This window comes from Cebus imitator, unplaced genomic scaffold (assembly GCF_001604975.1).
Source record: "Cebus imitator isolate Cc_AM_T3 unplaced genomic scaffold, Cebus_imitator-1.0 Scaffold190, whole genome shotgun sequence".
Taxonomy (NCBI): domain Eukaryota; kingdom Metazoa; phylum Chordata; class Mammalia; order Primates; family Cebidae; genus Cebus; species Cebus imitator.
Window position 1 is genome coordinate 2372701 of NW_016107505.1, and position 17168 is coordinate 2389868.

The following is a 17168-nucleotide window of genomic DNA, read 5'->3' on the forward strand; positions in this document are numbered from 1 at the left end:
AGGTTTTATACCACGGGAAGCAATGAGTCAGGCCACAGTTACCACCCTTCAGGTGGGACGCGACACACATTCCACACACCTGTGCAAACCCTTTATTAAAGCATCAATCAAAATACAGGATGGATCACATGGTTTTCTGTTTTTGCTACTGTTATATCAACTTATATATGAATCATTTGTTTACATCGTTATTTTTAAAAAGTGAACATTTTACAGTTCACAGAATCACCAGATGGACATTTCTGTCTAGAGACATTGTTCCATGTTCCAATTTTAACAAAGGACATCCAGAACTACTGAAATGCAACAAACAAAATCTAAGTGCAAGCATCTTCCTTGACTCTCACTGTTAGCAGCTCTGTGGTGTCTGAGATACACATTTGGAGGTTTCTATTAATGGCTAAATAAAAATAATTTATGCCAGAATATTCTTAGAACTATTTACTTCCTATTTTTACATTCTCTAGCTTCAATTTTGATTGTGATATTCTTAGTATTAACTTCTTTATAAATTCCATCTCTAAAAAAATTTGTTAAAGATTATCATCCTATGATATCTTCTTGAAGAAAAGATAAATGCTCATATGATATCTTCTTGATAAAAAGATAAATAAAAGATAAATGCATTTTCCAAAATCTTTTGGAAAACACAATAATCAATTGTTTTATTTGATTTTTCCCCCACAATTGATTCGTTAACCCAAACCTGGTTGATCAGTGAAGAACCCCAAAAAAATCATTAGGAAAATAAACTGTGGTATCTACTGAAGAATTTTTTTTTTTAATGACCAATATCTTGATGCCCAAAATATGAATGTGAATATACAATGAGATTTGGTAGGCATTTAAAGAGTACTAGTAACTTGATTTAAAAACCAAGAATAGAAACACTTACAGAATTACTGAAGTGACTGCCAAAAGCATATGTGAAGAGAGGTAAAGCAAAGTATCTGAACAGTGCTGAGAAAACAGAGTATCTGAAATACACGGTAAATGCTCCATTTTGGTACCAGATGAAACACAGAAAGGATATCCCCAGTTAAAAGAACCATAGGGAGCACCACTTAAGAGTTTTAGCACTGATCAACACTGTATTTCCTAGGGCAGAATAAACAGGTATCTGGTTTGCCTTTCTAAACCATTTCTTCCAGCAGCTGGAAGCGGTGTTTCTACAGTCAAGCCAATTTGTGTTGGCCGCTCTGGGCTCAGAGCATGCTGTTCAAAACATGGAAATGTCCTTTGTACCTGACATTTTCTTCATGTGCTAAAGAGCCGAGTAGATCCTAGATCCCCAGTAAATAAAGATCCAAGCATTAGACTTAAAACTTCTTGTCAGTCGTTAAAATAACTTACACAGCCATAAATTCATCCAGTCTTTCTATCACACTGCTTTCTTGTTATCTCATATTTGCCTTTCCAAACAAAGGTTAGACAACACAGACTTGTGCAATTAAAAATGAAACAAACACTGAAAACAGATAAAGGAGGAAAGGGGAATTCCAGAACCCCACTGTGTGAGATGTCAGGTCTTTCAGCCTTGGTAGTGAAAAAGGAATGCTCATAAGCATTCAAGACAAATCATTCTGGACATAATGACACGGCACAGTAATGCTTGGGGTGGATAAGACATTCAGAGATTTTTAGAGCGATTTCTGTAAGTTATATATCACATGTATCACATTTGGTTCCTAGAGATTTTAGTCAAGTATTAGTATTTCTTTTTGCTAAGTATGGTATACAAAAAGATGAGGATAGTAGATGTGCCCTAAAGATATGAAAATATAATATATAAAACAAAACCATTATAAATTACATAGATTTTGCATATAAAATTGGTTTTCCCATTTAGAATAAATACCATCCAAGTTTACAGATCATCTAAATGAATTAAATATACACATACATGAATCATTTTCAGAATTTCAAGAAAAACATTGCTAGAGATATGACCAGGATGACTCAGAAGCCAGAAATGGATTTTAAGAATGACTGCGTAAGACCCAAAGGACGAGGCTTTGGATTTAGTGTCAAGCTTTTAAAACTGCCCAAATGAGTCCAATGTGCACGAGTGTGTACACACACACGTTCAGTCACACACATGAATTTCTATGAAGCTGAACAGTTCACTTTGTCTTTGAAAAATCAGCTGAAAGTCACGAAGTCTTCTGTATTTCATATTCTAGCAAGAGGGCCTCTCTTATTTCACAAAGAAGCTGCAGGATGGATAGGAAGAGTGTAGCATTTTTGGAAAGAAAAATTCCTGTTTTAAGCCAACCTCCCTTTATGTCGGCTATTATCAAAATCGAGAGCATTCTGATGCCTTAAAGAGGGAGAAAGTTTTGAAAATCTATATACTCTCTCCTGACTGCAGTCTAAAGCAGCAAAACCAATTGGGAAACATTCTTTGGCCATGTCTGTCTGCTCTTGCTCCACTAAAATCTGCCCACTTTTAGCTTCTTATCACTATTCAATGTCTAGGTGGAATGGATGCCTTCTCCTGTTGCTTCCATGTGGAAACCTGCACGTGAGTTTGGGTGAAATGAGAACTGAATAGAATGGAGTAACATTCATACCATATCACAAAATGAACTTGAGTTCTCTGATTGCTTTGGGCACATAAACCCATGGTAAAGAATCTGCGGACCTTCATGACAACTGGAAAATTTTTATATTCTAAGAGCTGGAGTTAAAACTTTTCTGCAACCCCAAAACATACAATGCTAGTCCAGAGAGCCCGAACAGGAGTCATGATTTCTCTGAATTTCTCACTACTCATTTCTTTATGTGACCGCCCAAAGCACTTCTATTAGAAGTCAAAAGTTCAGTCCTTTCCAAGGGATGCCTGATCAAACTCCATGACTAGCTAGCTCCTATCAGCTTCCACAACAGTTAATCTATAAATCAACAAATCAACGCTAGGTTTAAAGCCAAGCCCACTGCCCTCCATTACAGAGCCAGATTACATTTGTTGTAAAGCTGGGATGGCAAAAGCATCCAACTTCACAGACCCATTTTTGCTTGTCTCATGCAGTGGGGGTTGGTTATCCTGGAAGATTGCAAACTTTCTGTGAAACTATACATGTTAGAACTAGAAGGGATCCTGTAGACTTTTGGGTGCTACCTGCATATTTTACAGATGAAAAAGATTAAACCCCAGAGATGGGAGTTGTCCAGACGGCAACAGGGTGAGGAGTAGACATCTGGGTCTGCTCTCATCACCAGTGCGGCCCATGCAATCTTAGACATCAAAACCCCACCACTTGATGTGGCTTGCTAAGTAAGGCCCTTATGAGTTTAAGGTTTCTGTCTCCTTTGCGTACCAGAGAAAATGAAATAACATGACTCATTCTCGCCAATATTAAATCTCAATTGCAGATGTGGTCCTAATGACTTTTTTGGAAGGAGAAGATCCACAATTTGTTTAAAATGCTACAGTTTCTCAAAACCAACAATCTTATTTAAGTAATGAAGTGTGAAAATGTTAGGTGGACCGAGAGATCAAAGCCAAAGTCTTTAACGTGATTGTGAAAAGGAGCGAGGATTAGTTTGGCTCTGTAACAGAGTGAGACCATTTCAGTGGTGCTCAGAGTTCGTCTCCTCTGCCCCTTCTACAGATAAGGGACCTGAGGCCCAGACTTGCCCAAAGCCAGGCAGCTGGATATTGGCACAGTCGGGGAAGGTATTAAGCCTTTGACTGACTAACTTTTTATTCTTTCCATAACATCATGCACCTCACATATAACTACTTTCTTGCAGGACAGAATAATTATTCAATGATTTTGGCATGAAACTTGATGGCACAGTTCCCTTTGCTATTACCTGAATCTTTCCCTCTCCCCTTTAAGGACAGCCAAGTCCGCTATGCAGTTCACAAAGGTGGACCTGGTTATATGACTTCAAAATCAAGTGTCTGAGTCATCCAACAGCATGTGGTCCCTGCAAGCCTGGTTGGAAGCCAGTAGTCTACAACCTATAGGAATTCATTGACTCCTCTGTCTTTGGAAGCAATAATTTTTCCAGGTAAAGAATCAGGCTTTGTTTGGAGGATGATGTAACTTAAACATAAATAATGATTTTCATGGGTGGTGTGGGTCTATTTAACCTTTTCCTATTTCCCTCCACACCTCAGCTGAGCTCACCAAAAGGCTCTCTGAATCAGACAGGTAAACACATTTCTTGACTATTAAAGTGCTATTCCGGGGCAAAGTTTTTCTCAGTTTCACAACAGCAGCTTCATTAGAAATGAACAAAAAAAGCAATCTATGAAAATAGGCCTGGGGAATGAAAAAAAAAAAAGCCTCGTAACTACTTTGGAACATAACAAATGTAATGTCACTTGTAGATATCAGCCCTGGTACTGGTGACTGACACCAAAGTCTCTGAGGTACGTGTTCTAGGGAAAAATAAGGACAAAAATGGCAACGAGGACTAACCCAGAAAGAGCAATTAGTATCAATCACAAGGACGCCATTAAAAAGGAACAGCCAAAGTAAATAAAACTGAGAAGAAAGTGCAAAAAACCCACGTACGTGCATTTGCTATTGTAGCAGACCTATACTTTTTAAAAGGAAAAGCAATGCAGTGTGCATTGGACAGGGTTCTTGAACTCAGAATATCTTACAGCGGTGGACTCTTTGCCAAGAAGGCATCACCAATTAAGGTATTTGGCAGAGATCAGCCTCTGAAACTCCTATCACACAGACAGACACCTTCTGTCTGATATCAATTCTGCACCCTGATGTTTCTTGCATCCTTTTCTACTGGGGAAATGCCAGTCCCATTCATGGCAGGCAGGTGCTTCCCCTTTCAAAGTGGCGTCACTCCTAGCTAAGGGATGAGAGTCTTCTGGTAAGGCTTAGCGGCAAGTGCGAACTACATCTGTATTACAAGGAGCAGCCCCTGATTTTCTGGATATGCATAGCTTTTCGGGGTTGGTATTAGACATGGCTTTCATAAATAATGCAGGTGTTTTTGTCATGTGTCACTGCTGGCTCCGTGGCTTCCAGGTAAGCTGGTGGCAGTTCCTTATCTGATACCTCAACAGGCGTGGGCTCTTCCGACGTTAGCTCGGTGGACGTGACATCGGTAGAAGGCTCTGCAGTTTCGGGGGAATGTTCAGCCGACAGTTCTGTCTCCTCTACATCTTTGACTTCAAATTGTCTACCCTCTTGGTCGTCTGCATGCTCTTTTTTGGACTGCGGGTGAACCGACACCTTGATGGCAATTTGCTGAGGTTGCTCGTGCAGCGAGGAGGCGTCTGAGTCGGCAGCGGGGGAGTCGCTCCGCTTCAGAGAGTTGGGGATTGTGTAGACCTCATCCCTGTCTGTGGCCTCCTGGCCCTCTGGAGTATGCCTCACAAAATTCTGCCCCTGCTCCTCCAGCCCAACCACCTCCATAATCTCCTCCATGATCGTCCTGCAGTTCATGATGAGAGGTGGCAGAGGCACGCTCCTGGCAAGCTCTTCGATGTAGCGGGCGAACTCCATGGTTTTGAACTGGGTGACTTTGGCAAGCTCGAGAGTTTTGGCAGAGGTGATGATGGGGATACGCTTGGCGATCTCGAATGCCTTCTGCAGCTTCTCTGCACCTTCTGTCCTAAAGAACTCATTGATGGCCTTCTCGGTCTTCTTCAGGTGGCTGCTCATCATGCACAGGCGGGTGATGTTGAGGACCATGACGATGGTGAAGGCCACCAGACACACGACCATGTAGTAGACGCCCATGTCTCCGGAGGTGAAGATGACACGCAGAGTCACCGTGTTGTTCACTGTGCCATAGATGTTCGAAGCCACACATGTGTATTTACCTCGGTCTGAGAAGGATACCTTGGTGATGTTCAGGAGGCCGCTGTCGTGCATTTGCCATTTTTCTGTAGGAAGGGAGAGAAGAGAATTCAACCAAGGAACACAGAGCTCCTGTTCTACAAACTGATAGGTTTCTAAGAATAGCTACTACTACTATGAACCTCTACTTAACGTGCTGGCAATGTGTCAGGAAGTGACAGACATTAGCTTATCTAATCTTCACAACAACTCTGCAAGGTGGGCCCTGATACTGGCTCAGTTTTACAGGATGAGGAAACTGAGGCACAGTCAGGTTAAACAACATTCCCAAGGATACCCGCGTGGAAGCTGTAGAACTGGAAGATGAACATGAGTTCTAGAGGCTGTGCTCTTTTTTTTTTTTTTTTTTTTCCTGCGATGGAGTCTTGCTCTGGTGCCCAGGCTGGAGTGCAGTGGCACGATCTTGGCTCACTGCAACTTCCACCTCCCAGACTCAAGCAATTCTCCTGCCTCAGCCTCCCGAGTAGCTGGGATTATAGGCGCCTGCCACCACACCTAGCTAAGTTTTTTATTTTTTAGTAGAGATGGGGTTTTGCCATGTTGGCCAGGCTGGTCTTAAGCTCCTGGCCTCAGGTAATCCACCTGCCTCGGCCTCCCAAAGTGCTGGGATTACAGGTATGAGCCACCACACCCGGCCAGGTGCACTCTCAACTACCAAACCCTATTGTGTAACTCCACCTCCCAGTGAAAAATGAGAGAAATTAACAATCTGGAAAACACTGTGCTCTTACTGAAAAGTTCCTTAACTTTAAAAGCAACTGATTCTCTAATCTGCCAGTGAGCATGCCTCTATTGAATATATGTTCACTGGGGAGGTTAATGCAATTAAATTATAATTGTTTACCTGAGTTTCTCAAATTTAAGACTGAAGTTATCCTTATATGATCTCAGTTAATTAAAACATAATTTATGTCATTCATATTGAGACTCCACAATGAATTATCTACACTATTTAAAGTTACAAGCTAACACTGTGAATATTCAGAGGCTGGATATGAATTAATATCAATTTGTTTGAGCCTTGCAAATAAATTACAGACCCATCAAGCTGAAAATAAGCTTGTCACGAAGGAGAACATACATTGATAATAAATGCGTGTTTTCTTACCCCCACCACCCTCTCTGGAAGGGACCTAGCGTCACCTTAGGAATGATAGTTTGAATCCAGTGAAATACTTTGGTTTGAACATAGTCTGCTCATCTACCTGCAGGTCAAAGACCCCAGTGTGGGTTCGGGGTGTTAGGTCTGACCCCTTCTGAAACCCTGCCACCTCCTTCGACCGTTCCATAGAGCGAATGAAGATTCCAGTTAGGCTTTTGGGGAGTTCTAAAAGACAGGCAGATATTTCTCCATAAGAACATTCTATTTCCCCGAGCCGACTAGAGAAGCCTCTCCTGAGAGCTGAGGCAACTGAACACAGAGCTTCCTTCTAAGCATCTATTATTGCACTGTGTATTACTTGTTTGTTCTCCTTATGGTAGTGAGTTTTAATTCTAATAAAAGGCTTGGTATTTCCCAAGACCAATTTTTTTTTTTTTTAAATCCAGGGTTCCAATGGACTATGGAATGAGGCAACAGAGGGCCCATTTTCCCGCAGTCTCTCTGCTCCAAGGAACTTTCTTAAGGAAGCTGGACGTGGCAACGAGGTACCTCCTGGGTTCTACAGTTCCTCCTGCTGATCAGCCAGGGTGAATCTGGCGGGAGGCCTCTTGGTGGGCGCTGCCACATGACTGTGCCTTCTGAAAGAACATCTGTGAAGAGTACTTTCTGGTGTCCCTGAGTAACCCTTTTCTAACAATTCAGCCAGTGTACTTCCTCCAAGAGTAGAAAACATTGGCTTGGGAAATCAAGTGAAAATTTTCAGCTTCTTGTGAATGCGTGCGAACCAACCAACCTACTCGGTCTGTGAAATTCTTGCTAATTGAGATACGTCATGGGCAAGACTTCTACCATGTTTGTTCCTTGAACATACATTTTGATATTCTGGCTACAGATTTATTCAAATATACAATGGCCCGAGGCCAGGAAAGTTACCTTATTTTCTTATAATTTGCATGTCTCATAAAAGCAGACTGCAGCAGGCATAGGGAAAAAAAAAAAAAAAAAAAAAAAAAAAACAGAACAAAACTCTGATTGATTGAAAGCTTATTCCATATAGAAGACACTGGGTTCTACCAGACGTACAGACTATGCTTCTAGTTTCTCAGATTTACCTTCCTTTTTTTTGAAAATATAGCAGAAAATGGAGTGAGGAGGCTAAGAAGGTGAGGTTATTTGTGTGGAGGATGGTTAGGATCAGTTTGTTATTTGTGTGGATGAGGTTAGGATCATCGTCCCCATCTGCACTACTTCTGTGGAACAATTATCTGTAAATACAAGGATCGAGTAGTCTGAACCTGGGTACAGAAGAGGAGAACACCAACAAAGGCATCTGATGTTAACAGAAACAGCTTTTCCCCAAACCTAAGTAACAACTTTAGTGATACTTAGGTTCTAACTGTTACAGAAAAGTAAAATGTGAAAACACTTACTAGTTACAACAACCCAATGCTTTCCTCTACCAAACATTTAAAAATGTTTCTGAATGTGAACTTTAGAGTTCTCAGAGATGCTTTTGTTCTACTGATATGTATTTAACCTACAACCAAGCAGTTCAATTCAGACAACTACTTACAGACACTTCAAACGTTTCTTGTGACATTGTTAAAAGGGGGATAGCTTGGAATCAAAGCACTCTAATTAGGTGATATGTGTGGTTCGTTTTGGGGAAATCTGTGAGACGTTTAACAGATAAATTATTATTTAGGAGTATAGTCAGATTCTTAGCCCAGTATAGTGGGTCCACAGGTGAATGGTTTTTATATACTTTATCCAATATTTAATCTTATTTGTTCTGAAAGTTTGAAGCCCAGCCATGTACCTGTGAAGTGACTATTTTAACTATAAACCATGACAAATATGAATAGATAGATGATAATCCTAAAGCAGTGAGGTTCTTATGTATAGAGTCAGCTGTGACAATCTAGTTAAATGACTGACACCATTACAGCTCTCTCTGCCAACAACTTCCCATTTCCAGTGGAGGACAAAGATACCAAAATACCTCTTTCGTTTTCAGTCAACTGCTAGATTCCTCTTGAAACCATCGTCATCTTCATTTTATGGGTTAATGTTCATGTCACTTAGAATTCTGGGTGAGATGCGGTAAAATGAGTATGTGACCTGGATTAAAACATGTATTCCCAGACCACAAAGTGAGTCCACGTCTTTGGAAGCCAACACACAATCCTACAACTATCATAGAAGAACTAAGGTCCTGCAGCCTTGAAGGTTACATATGTCTGTCTTCCCCTACTTTCTTTTTTGTAAAGGCCAAGACATTAATTCGTTCTGGGAACCAAGACTCCAAATATTTCCTCTCAGCCTCAGCTGCCCTTCCATTAGTGAAAAATACAGATTTCTGCACATACTATTGCCATATACAGTTCTGAGAAGCAAAGGTAGTGCACATTCTGAGGCTCCTCCCACATCAGCTTTGGGCTCATGCTCAAGAAGCATCTCCATCCACACAGCACCTGTCCAGACAGAACATCTTAAAAACATTCTTGCTGCTGCATGTCACCATTCATACCTGTCTATAAACACATGACCCGGCGGTTCATTCTAGAAGGGTCCTGACTTCAGCTGCTAGAAAGTTGTACAAACACCCACGGTGACTATCACAGATCTTCAGTGCTTTACACGTGACATGGGGATGTACAGTGCGGTTCCCATGTATTTTAAACTGTAACTGAGTGGGAATGTCAAGCTTATGCACTGAATGTTCATGAAGCTGCATCACTTCAGCACAAATAAAATCCAAAATGTCAGGAGCGAATGCCAAGTCAGTTCTACATGCAATGATTCTGGAGGAAACAACAGAGGCAGCCATCTCACTATGGCCTTCTGAATAGAAGACAGACTCACCCTCTTCCTGCACCTGGACTCCGTTACACAATCCCTGTGCCTTGCGCAGATTGTAGCTCCCCTGCCACCACGTTGAAATGCCCTTCCTCCATCCCCTCCCTTTCCACTCCTGTTCTGGAAGGTGATGCACATCTGAGGCTTTAGGCTAAAATGCTCAGGCCAAGGGCTGCTGCAGCTCATCTCTCCTGGAGACTAGAAATTGCCAGGGACCTGCCACAGTCTTCCCCAAGCACAAGAGTTAACTGTGAAAATCTCCCAGAGGTGGATAACAGTGTTGTGGTGACAGCGTCTCCTTTGCAAAGAGAAAAGCCAGCAAATGTTGTTTCTGAACTGTACCGCAGTGCATGGGCTAGGCCACACAACAAAGCTGACATTTGTAGAAGGGTAGTGATCATTTTTTATCTTGTTCGCTAATTCAGTCAACAAATATCAATGAGCAAACTCTCTAAGTACCAGGCTCCACTCTAGATGATGAGAATACCAAGATGAGCTAGACATGACCCCTGACTGCAAGAAAACAGCCAGTTCCAAGAGAAAAACAGACTCCAAGACACAACCACAGCATCATGTGGTAAGCAGAATGGCATCAGGGAAGGAGTGAAGGGGGCAGAGGGCAAGGGCTTCCTAGAGGAGGTCACTGCTAAGCCAGATCTGCTGGCACAGGAAGGAGAGGAAGGGGAGTAAAAGAGAAAGGACTTTTGAGGCCAGAGGGAGCACAGGAGAGAAGACGGTGAGCCACTAGACAAACCACTAGAAAACTGAGAAGGGCTCAGATGGAAGAAGGCAGGGCTGGATTCAGGCGGGCCCCCAAATGTGCAAAGCTTTCTATCTATCCTGCAGGGGAGCGGGAGCCCCTCCTGCTTCTCACTGTCATTTACACTGACCTTTCCCGTCTGACAGGTTGGCCTCACTTTATTTCTTACAGGGGCCACAGGGCCTTCCCACATGCTTCCTCTCTGGCTGCAAGGCCTCCTTCCTCCCCACTTCAAGTCCCAGCCTCACACACTTTGCCTAGTTAAGATCCCATCTTTAAGTCTTGCTCCAATTCCCAATAAGGCCTTCTCTGACCCCTGATTAAATCAGCGGAGGAACCTAAAAGCACTGAGCAGATGCAGCAAGCATGGGATGTTTAAAGATGAAGATGACAGCACTTCAAACTGGGGGGGAAAGACTGTTGGGATAGATGACTATTTGTTTGCATGAAAATAAAGGCAAATTCCTACTTTAAGTGATACATAAAAATAAATTCCAAGTATTCTGAAGATCTAAATATAAAATTAAGTCTAAAATTAATAGAGAATATAAAATATTTTATAACCTTGAAATAAGAAGCCCTTTTCAAGCATTTCAAGCCCCTCAGAAGCTGTAAAGGAGAACACCAGTGGATCAGATTTCCCCTAAATTAATTTTTTTCACTACAAAATATGCCCTATTAAAGTTAAAAGCAAATGACCAGGAGAAAATTCTAGAATGTTTGACAGACAAATGCTTAATGACTCTAAACCATCATGAACAGCTATAAATCGAGACAAACTATAAGTCAAGACAAACCCAAAAGAAAGAATGGGAAAGGACTATGAATAGATCATTGGCAAAAACAAGAAATGTGAATGGTGTCTATGTGTAGAAAATCACAAACAATTAAATTATGATTACATTTATAGGGATTACGGTCTTTTCTTTTTTTTCTTTTGAGACGGAGTTTCACTCTGTCGCCCAGGCTGGAATGCAGTGGCATGATCTCAGCTCACTGCAACCTCTGCCTCCCAGGTTCAAGCGATTCTCCTGCCTCAGCCTCCTGAGTAGCTGGGATTATAGGCACCCGCCACCATACCTACCTAATGAAAAAAAATTAATGAAAAACATTTTTAGTAGAGACAGGGTTTCACCATGTTGGTCAGGATGAACTCCTGACCTCAGGTGATCCACCTGCCTTAGCCTCCCAAAATGCTGGGATTACAGGTGTGAGCCACTGTGCCCAGCCATTACAATCATTTTTAAAACAACCTTTTCACCTTTCAAATTGCCAGATTAAAGGGGATCGGCTGCCTGGCTGTGTGAGGGGCAGGCCCGGGAGCTCGCCGCAGCCTGGATGGCCCACTCCTGCCCAGCTCAGCCTTCTTTCATTAATTCTTTCCCTTTTTTTTATTTTTAATGTTGCTGAGAATGTGGGGTAAGGGACGCTTCCACTCATTGCAGGTAGTCGTCAAGCTGGTAACATTGGAAGGTTGATTTAATCACAAGTTAAAATGAAGGCAGCCTATGACCCACTTTTAGACTTGAAATTCTTCAAACCAGGCAAGCCGAGGCTGACTGGGAAAACATTAATGAAGTCAACAAACCAAGGTGATGAAAAAAATATCTTTTTAAGAACAGTGTTTCTTCCCAGGGACACAGTTCCAGAGCCTTCCTCCCCTGCTCACTTTCTCCGAGGAAGCCATAACCGTGGTGGGTTCCACACGTGGGAGGCAGCTGACCTGGTGCCCATGTGGAATGGCCCAAAGTCTTCTTGACAGGACAGTGCCAGGTAGCCCATCTAGCAATGAGAAAACAGACCAATAGCATCCTATGGCTGCAATTAAACCAGTAAACAGCAAGAGATTCTATGGTACACGGGTGACTGCGCCTCAGTGTGAAACCAACATACAACAACATCAGAACTGACACTCACACAAACTTTTGAGCAAATTATTGCTGTGTGGCAATGAGCAATGCATTCTGAATGGAAGAATCACAGGGAAACTGACAGCACAACCTTCACAGACACTGTCATCATGCCACTTCTACCGAAACCCTACATTCTTCCCAGGCTTACCTTAGGATCACTGAGCACTAAAAGTTAACATTTTCAACTTGAGAAAGCTGACTGGAAAAAAAAAAAATTATACCCAAATGCTAAGCTCTTAAAATTTCCAATCACTAAAACTCCAAGAAAAAAAAAAAAAAAAAAAAACAAAAAAAAAAAAAAAAAAAAAAAAAAAAAAAAAAATTTTGTTTAAAAAAAAAAAAAAAAAAAAAAAAAAAAAGACCTATTTTTCCTCAGAGCAATCCTTTTATGAATGCATACGTGTAAACAGTGGTGGACGTACGGATTGCCTATATCCACAATGAGTGGTATAAACAGATTAAAACTGTATTAACAATTCTGTTTAGACACTTAGGCTCTTAAGCCTCACACACCCATGCTTTTCAAGGAGAAGAATTTAATCTACTAAAACAAGTATGTTCGTTTCTCGAAACCAACTTAAAAATACTCAGATGGTGAGAGTGCCAATAAATGTTTATGCAAACATAAATGAACTACAACATTCACTTAAATGACAATCATGTAGAATCAGCACCCTTCAAAGAGGCACACAGTGTGTACATATGTGTTTGTCTATAAATGTGCACATTTTCCACTATGTGAAATACAGGCTACTGAAGAGAAAGGATGCATGCCCTTTTACAAAACCTAATTGAAAGCAAATTTAGCACTGCATGGGTACACCTGTTACAGGGCTTCTACAGAAGATGACAGCTCCTTAAAGCCACTGCAGCGTCAGGTTATAAATCCCAGAAACTGCAGGTGCTCTTGTGCTTCCCCGACCCCACCCACAACCCTCCCAAGAGACCTCTTCAGCGAGTACTAGGGCAGCTCTAACAAGCTATTTCTTACATCACGTGGAGTGAAGGTGGTCTGGGGTAATATAGGCTTGGCTAAGCTTTCAACGCAGGATGGTGGGGATGGAAGGATTTTGCTGTTCTGAATCTGCAGTTCTGTTCTACATCAAGGTATTAATATCTGAAAAGAACCTACGGTCTTTTTATTTCCTGGAAAAGGAAATATCTGTTCCTCTAGCTAATTTGATCTGGTAATCTTAATTTTAAAAGAAGTGCCAAGCATGTAATTCCATGTGGGCTCACAATAGTCTTTTCTAGAGAGTAGCTACACGTGGTCCTCCAAAATAAGAGCACCCTACACTTGGTTCACAAAAATCACTTCCATTTTGAGACTCTCAGCTGTCATCCTTCTCTGAGATGGATCTGGAAGGGTCTTTTCACTGCTAAGACTAAAGCTATCTGGGCTTACATCCCAAGTGGAGCACAACTCACTAAAGAAACTCACAAATGGTGGTTATCAGGTTGGTACTTCATAAGGCTCAATTTAGAAAATTAACCTTAGTAATGTCAAGTAAACTCCTTCTATGGGATCTACTTTAGAATGACTTTTTTTTCTTTTTCTTTTTTTTTTTTTTGAGAGTCTCACTCTGGAATGCAGTGGTGAGATCTCGGCTCTGCAACCTCTGCCTCCCGGGTTCAAGCGATTCTCCTGCCTCAGCCTCCCGAGTAGCCAGGACTACAGGCGTGTGCCACCACGCCAGGCTAATTGCTGTATTTTTAGTAGAGATGGGGTTTTACTACATTGGCCAGGCTGGTCTAGAACTCCTGACCTCATGATCCGCCTGCCTAGGCCTCCCAAAGTGCTGGGATTACAAGTGTGAGCCACTGCGCCTGGCCTCTGGAGTGACTCTTTAGTTAGCTAAGGGGTTGCTCCTCTGTGTTAGAGCAGGATTTCTCAACTCTGTTACTCCTGACATTTTGGGCTGGATAACTGTTTCTTGTAGGGGTCTGTGCTGGGCAACATAGGTCGTTTAGCAGCACCCTTGGCCTCTCACTAAAAGCCAGGAGCACAACCTGCCTGACCCCGCTGGTTATGAAAACCAAAAATGTCTCCCGACTTGGCCACGTGTCCTCTGTGGAGAAAATAGGCCCCAGCTGAGAACCACTGGGTTAGGCAAATGCAAAATTCACCTGGTAGATAATACTTTGTAATTTCCACATACACTGCTTTCTTCCGAGGCAGAAGCACATCAGATATCAAAGGGCCCTTTGTACACAGAAGCGATGCACTAGGGAAGGAAGGCTCTAATGAGAAGAGATTCCCAAACTCACTATCACAGCAGTCGGGACATTATTTTGAAATTTCAAATAACAGATAAGGGACAGGAATTTCTTCTGTATTTACTGAGTTTTTAAAAGGTTGAGAAATTGAGAGAGAGAATATCAAATTACCCAGAAAACACTTTCCTTTACAAAACACAGTATATTAGGAAACAGGGATTTCAGCAATCGAAACCTACTATTGTGAGGATATAGTACAATATTAACAATAATAATAGCAGTGTCACTTACTGAGAGCTTGCTATATTCCAGGTACCTCTGCTAAGCATTTAAAACTCACAGTCCCACCTGTAGTGAAAAAGGATTCTCTCTACTTCACAGATGACAAAACTTGGTTCAGAAAAGTCAAAGAACTTCCTTAAAGACTATATAGTGTGAATCTTCTGAATTTCCAATAATATATTCCTAATTACCTATTTTCCAATAATCCATACATAATATGTTCACAAATCGTAAATTGTGTTTGGTACCTTTTGATGTTTTGTTTTTGAGATAGCATCTTGCTATTGCCCAGGCTGGAGAGCAGTGCTGTAATCAAGTCTCACTGCAGCCTCAAACTCCCAGGCTCAAGCAATCCTCCCACCTCAGCCTCCACCGTAGCTGGGACTACAGGTGCATGTCACCAAGCCCTGCTAACTTTTAATTTTTTTATAGTGACAGGGTCTCACTATGTTGCTCAGGTTGCTCTTGAATTCCTCGGCTCCACTGGGTCCCACCCTGGCCTCTCAAAGTGCTGGGATTACAGCCGTGAGCCATGGCACCTGGCTTTGATGAGTGTTTTTAAATCTCAAATATTTAATATACTAAACAAGGAATTCAGTCTAACAGGTTAATACACCACTTACACTGATCTTAGAAGTTAAGAATAATTTACATTTAATGCTATGGACACCGATCTCTTGATATATAGATATTAAGTAGGGAGGTGATAACTATAGTCTTAAGACTGGCTGACACGGCTTGTCATGGTCCCTTGCTGAAAGAGGCATATTACAATCTATTCAAAGAAACCTGCAAAAGTAGAGGAAGAAACACAAAAAGCGAAGTAAACTAGAGGCAAAATGTCTAATAATGAATTCCACAGCACTACAAGAGTAGTTGTGACAGTTGTGGATTCAGTGTTTAATTGTTTTTGGCAACCAGACACTACAAAAGTACCGAAAACAAATCCACAGAAAGTAAAAAATCTAACTTGATGGAAGATTTTCAAACGTAATCTCTAACAAACCAGACATGTTTACAAGGGCCGACCAGCTGGCTTTCTTAAAGCCCTTGTAACTTATCATCTCAGATAGGTGCTAATGTTAATGTAAATGGTTTCAAGTCACAGTAAGAAGCAACAGTGAAAATACATTGGATAATTAGTGCCTGAAATAATTAAGACTTACTTCTACTCGCTTCTTGCAAAAGGAAAACTGAAGGTAGCCTATTTCGTGGTCATTTGTAGTTATTGGTATTGTGTGCTTTATGGCGGGTGGACCATCGCAAACAGGTTCTCTGCTGAACTACAAAAACGAAAACCAAAGTCTTCCGGAGAGAGATCACACATTAGCCTCTCCTGATCCGGTGAAATTAAAGTGACAGCACCAGGCAAGCAAAGCAAACCCGCCAATGACAGGAAACAGCCCCATTCTCCCTGGGCCTGGAGGGGCTGGCAGGAATTACAGCTCTCTCAGCTTTTCAGCAGAAACGAGACATGAAATTGCTCCTTTCCAGGCTAATCACAAAGTGAACGGCAGTATGCTCCTTGAGTGACTCACCTGATGACCATGAACGCCTTTTTGTGCATGTGCATGCCATGTACACATACACGTTCCAGCACAAATCCTAACCCTGTCTGACCTTGCCATTGGTAGTGATGATACAGGGAATTCTCACATTCGCTCAGTCTGGGTGAGAGGCTCTTCAACATTTTTCACCTACCGGAACCTAAAGGATGCTGCTGGTGGGCACCGAGGGAGAATGAATACCAGCTGGCCACACTGTGGTTGTGCCATATCCTCTGATTTCACCTTGTTTTATATGAGGATTAGTAGCACTTCACTATTGTGCTCATTATAAGGACTAGAAATAGCATGTCACTTGGTACAGGGGCTTAGTAAATGGCAGCAGTTGTTAATGAAAATTATATTAATTTTGTTTGGTTTTAACAGTAGCCTTAGTGTACCTAGGTAAGGTTCTAAGATACTAGCTTTTTTTTTTTTTGAGACAGAGTCTCACTCGTCACCAGTCTGGAGTGCAGTCGCGCGATCTTGGCTTACTGCAACCTCTGCCTCCTGGGTTCAAGCGATTCTCCTGCCTCAGCCTCACAAGTAGCTGGGATTACAGACACACGCTGCCACACCCGACCAATTTTTGTATTTTTAGTAGAGATGAGATTTCATTATGTTGGTCAGGATGGTCTTGAACTCCTG

The 17168-nt window shown here is 41.8% G+C and overlaps 1 protein-coding gene across 6 annotated transcripts in view; it reads right to left on the minus strand.

The window, feature by feature from the left end:
* Positions 1-783: 783 nt before the first annotated feature.
* Positions 784-17168, minus strand: part of MFAP3L (microfibril associated protein 3 like) — a 42280-nt gene continuing 25895 nt past the window's right edge. For all 6 annotated transcript variants that reach the window (XM_037745042.1, XM_037745043.1, XM_037745044.1 and 3 more), the window contains one exon: positions 784-5869. In XM_037745042.1, coding sequence (XP_037600970.1) covers positions 4938-5869 — 932 coding nt within the window. In that variant the 3' untranslated portion in view covers positions 784-4937. The remainder of the gene's footprint in view (positions 5870-17168) is intronic.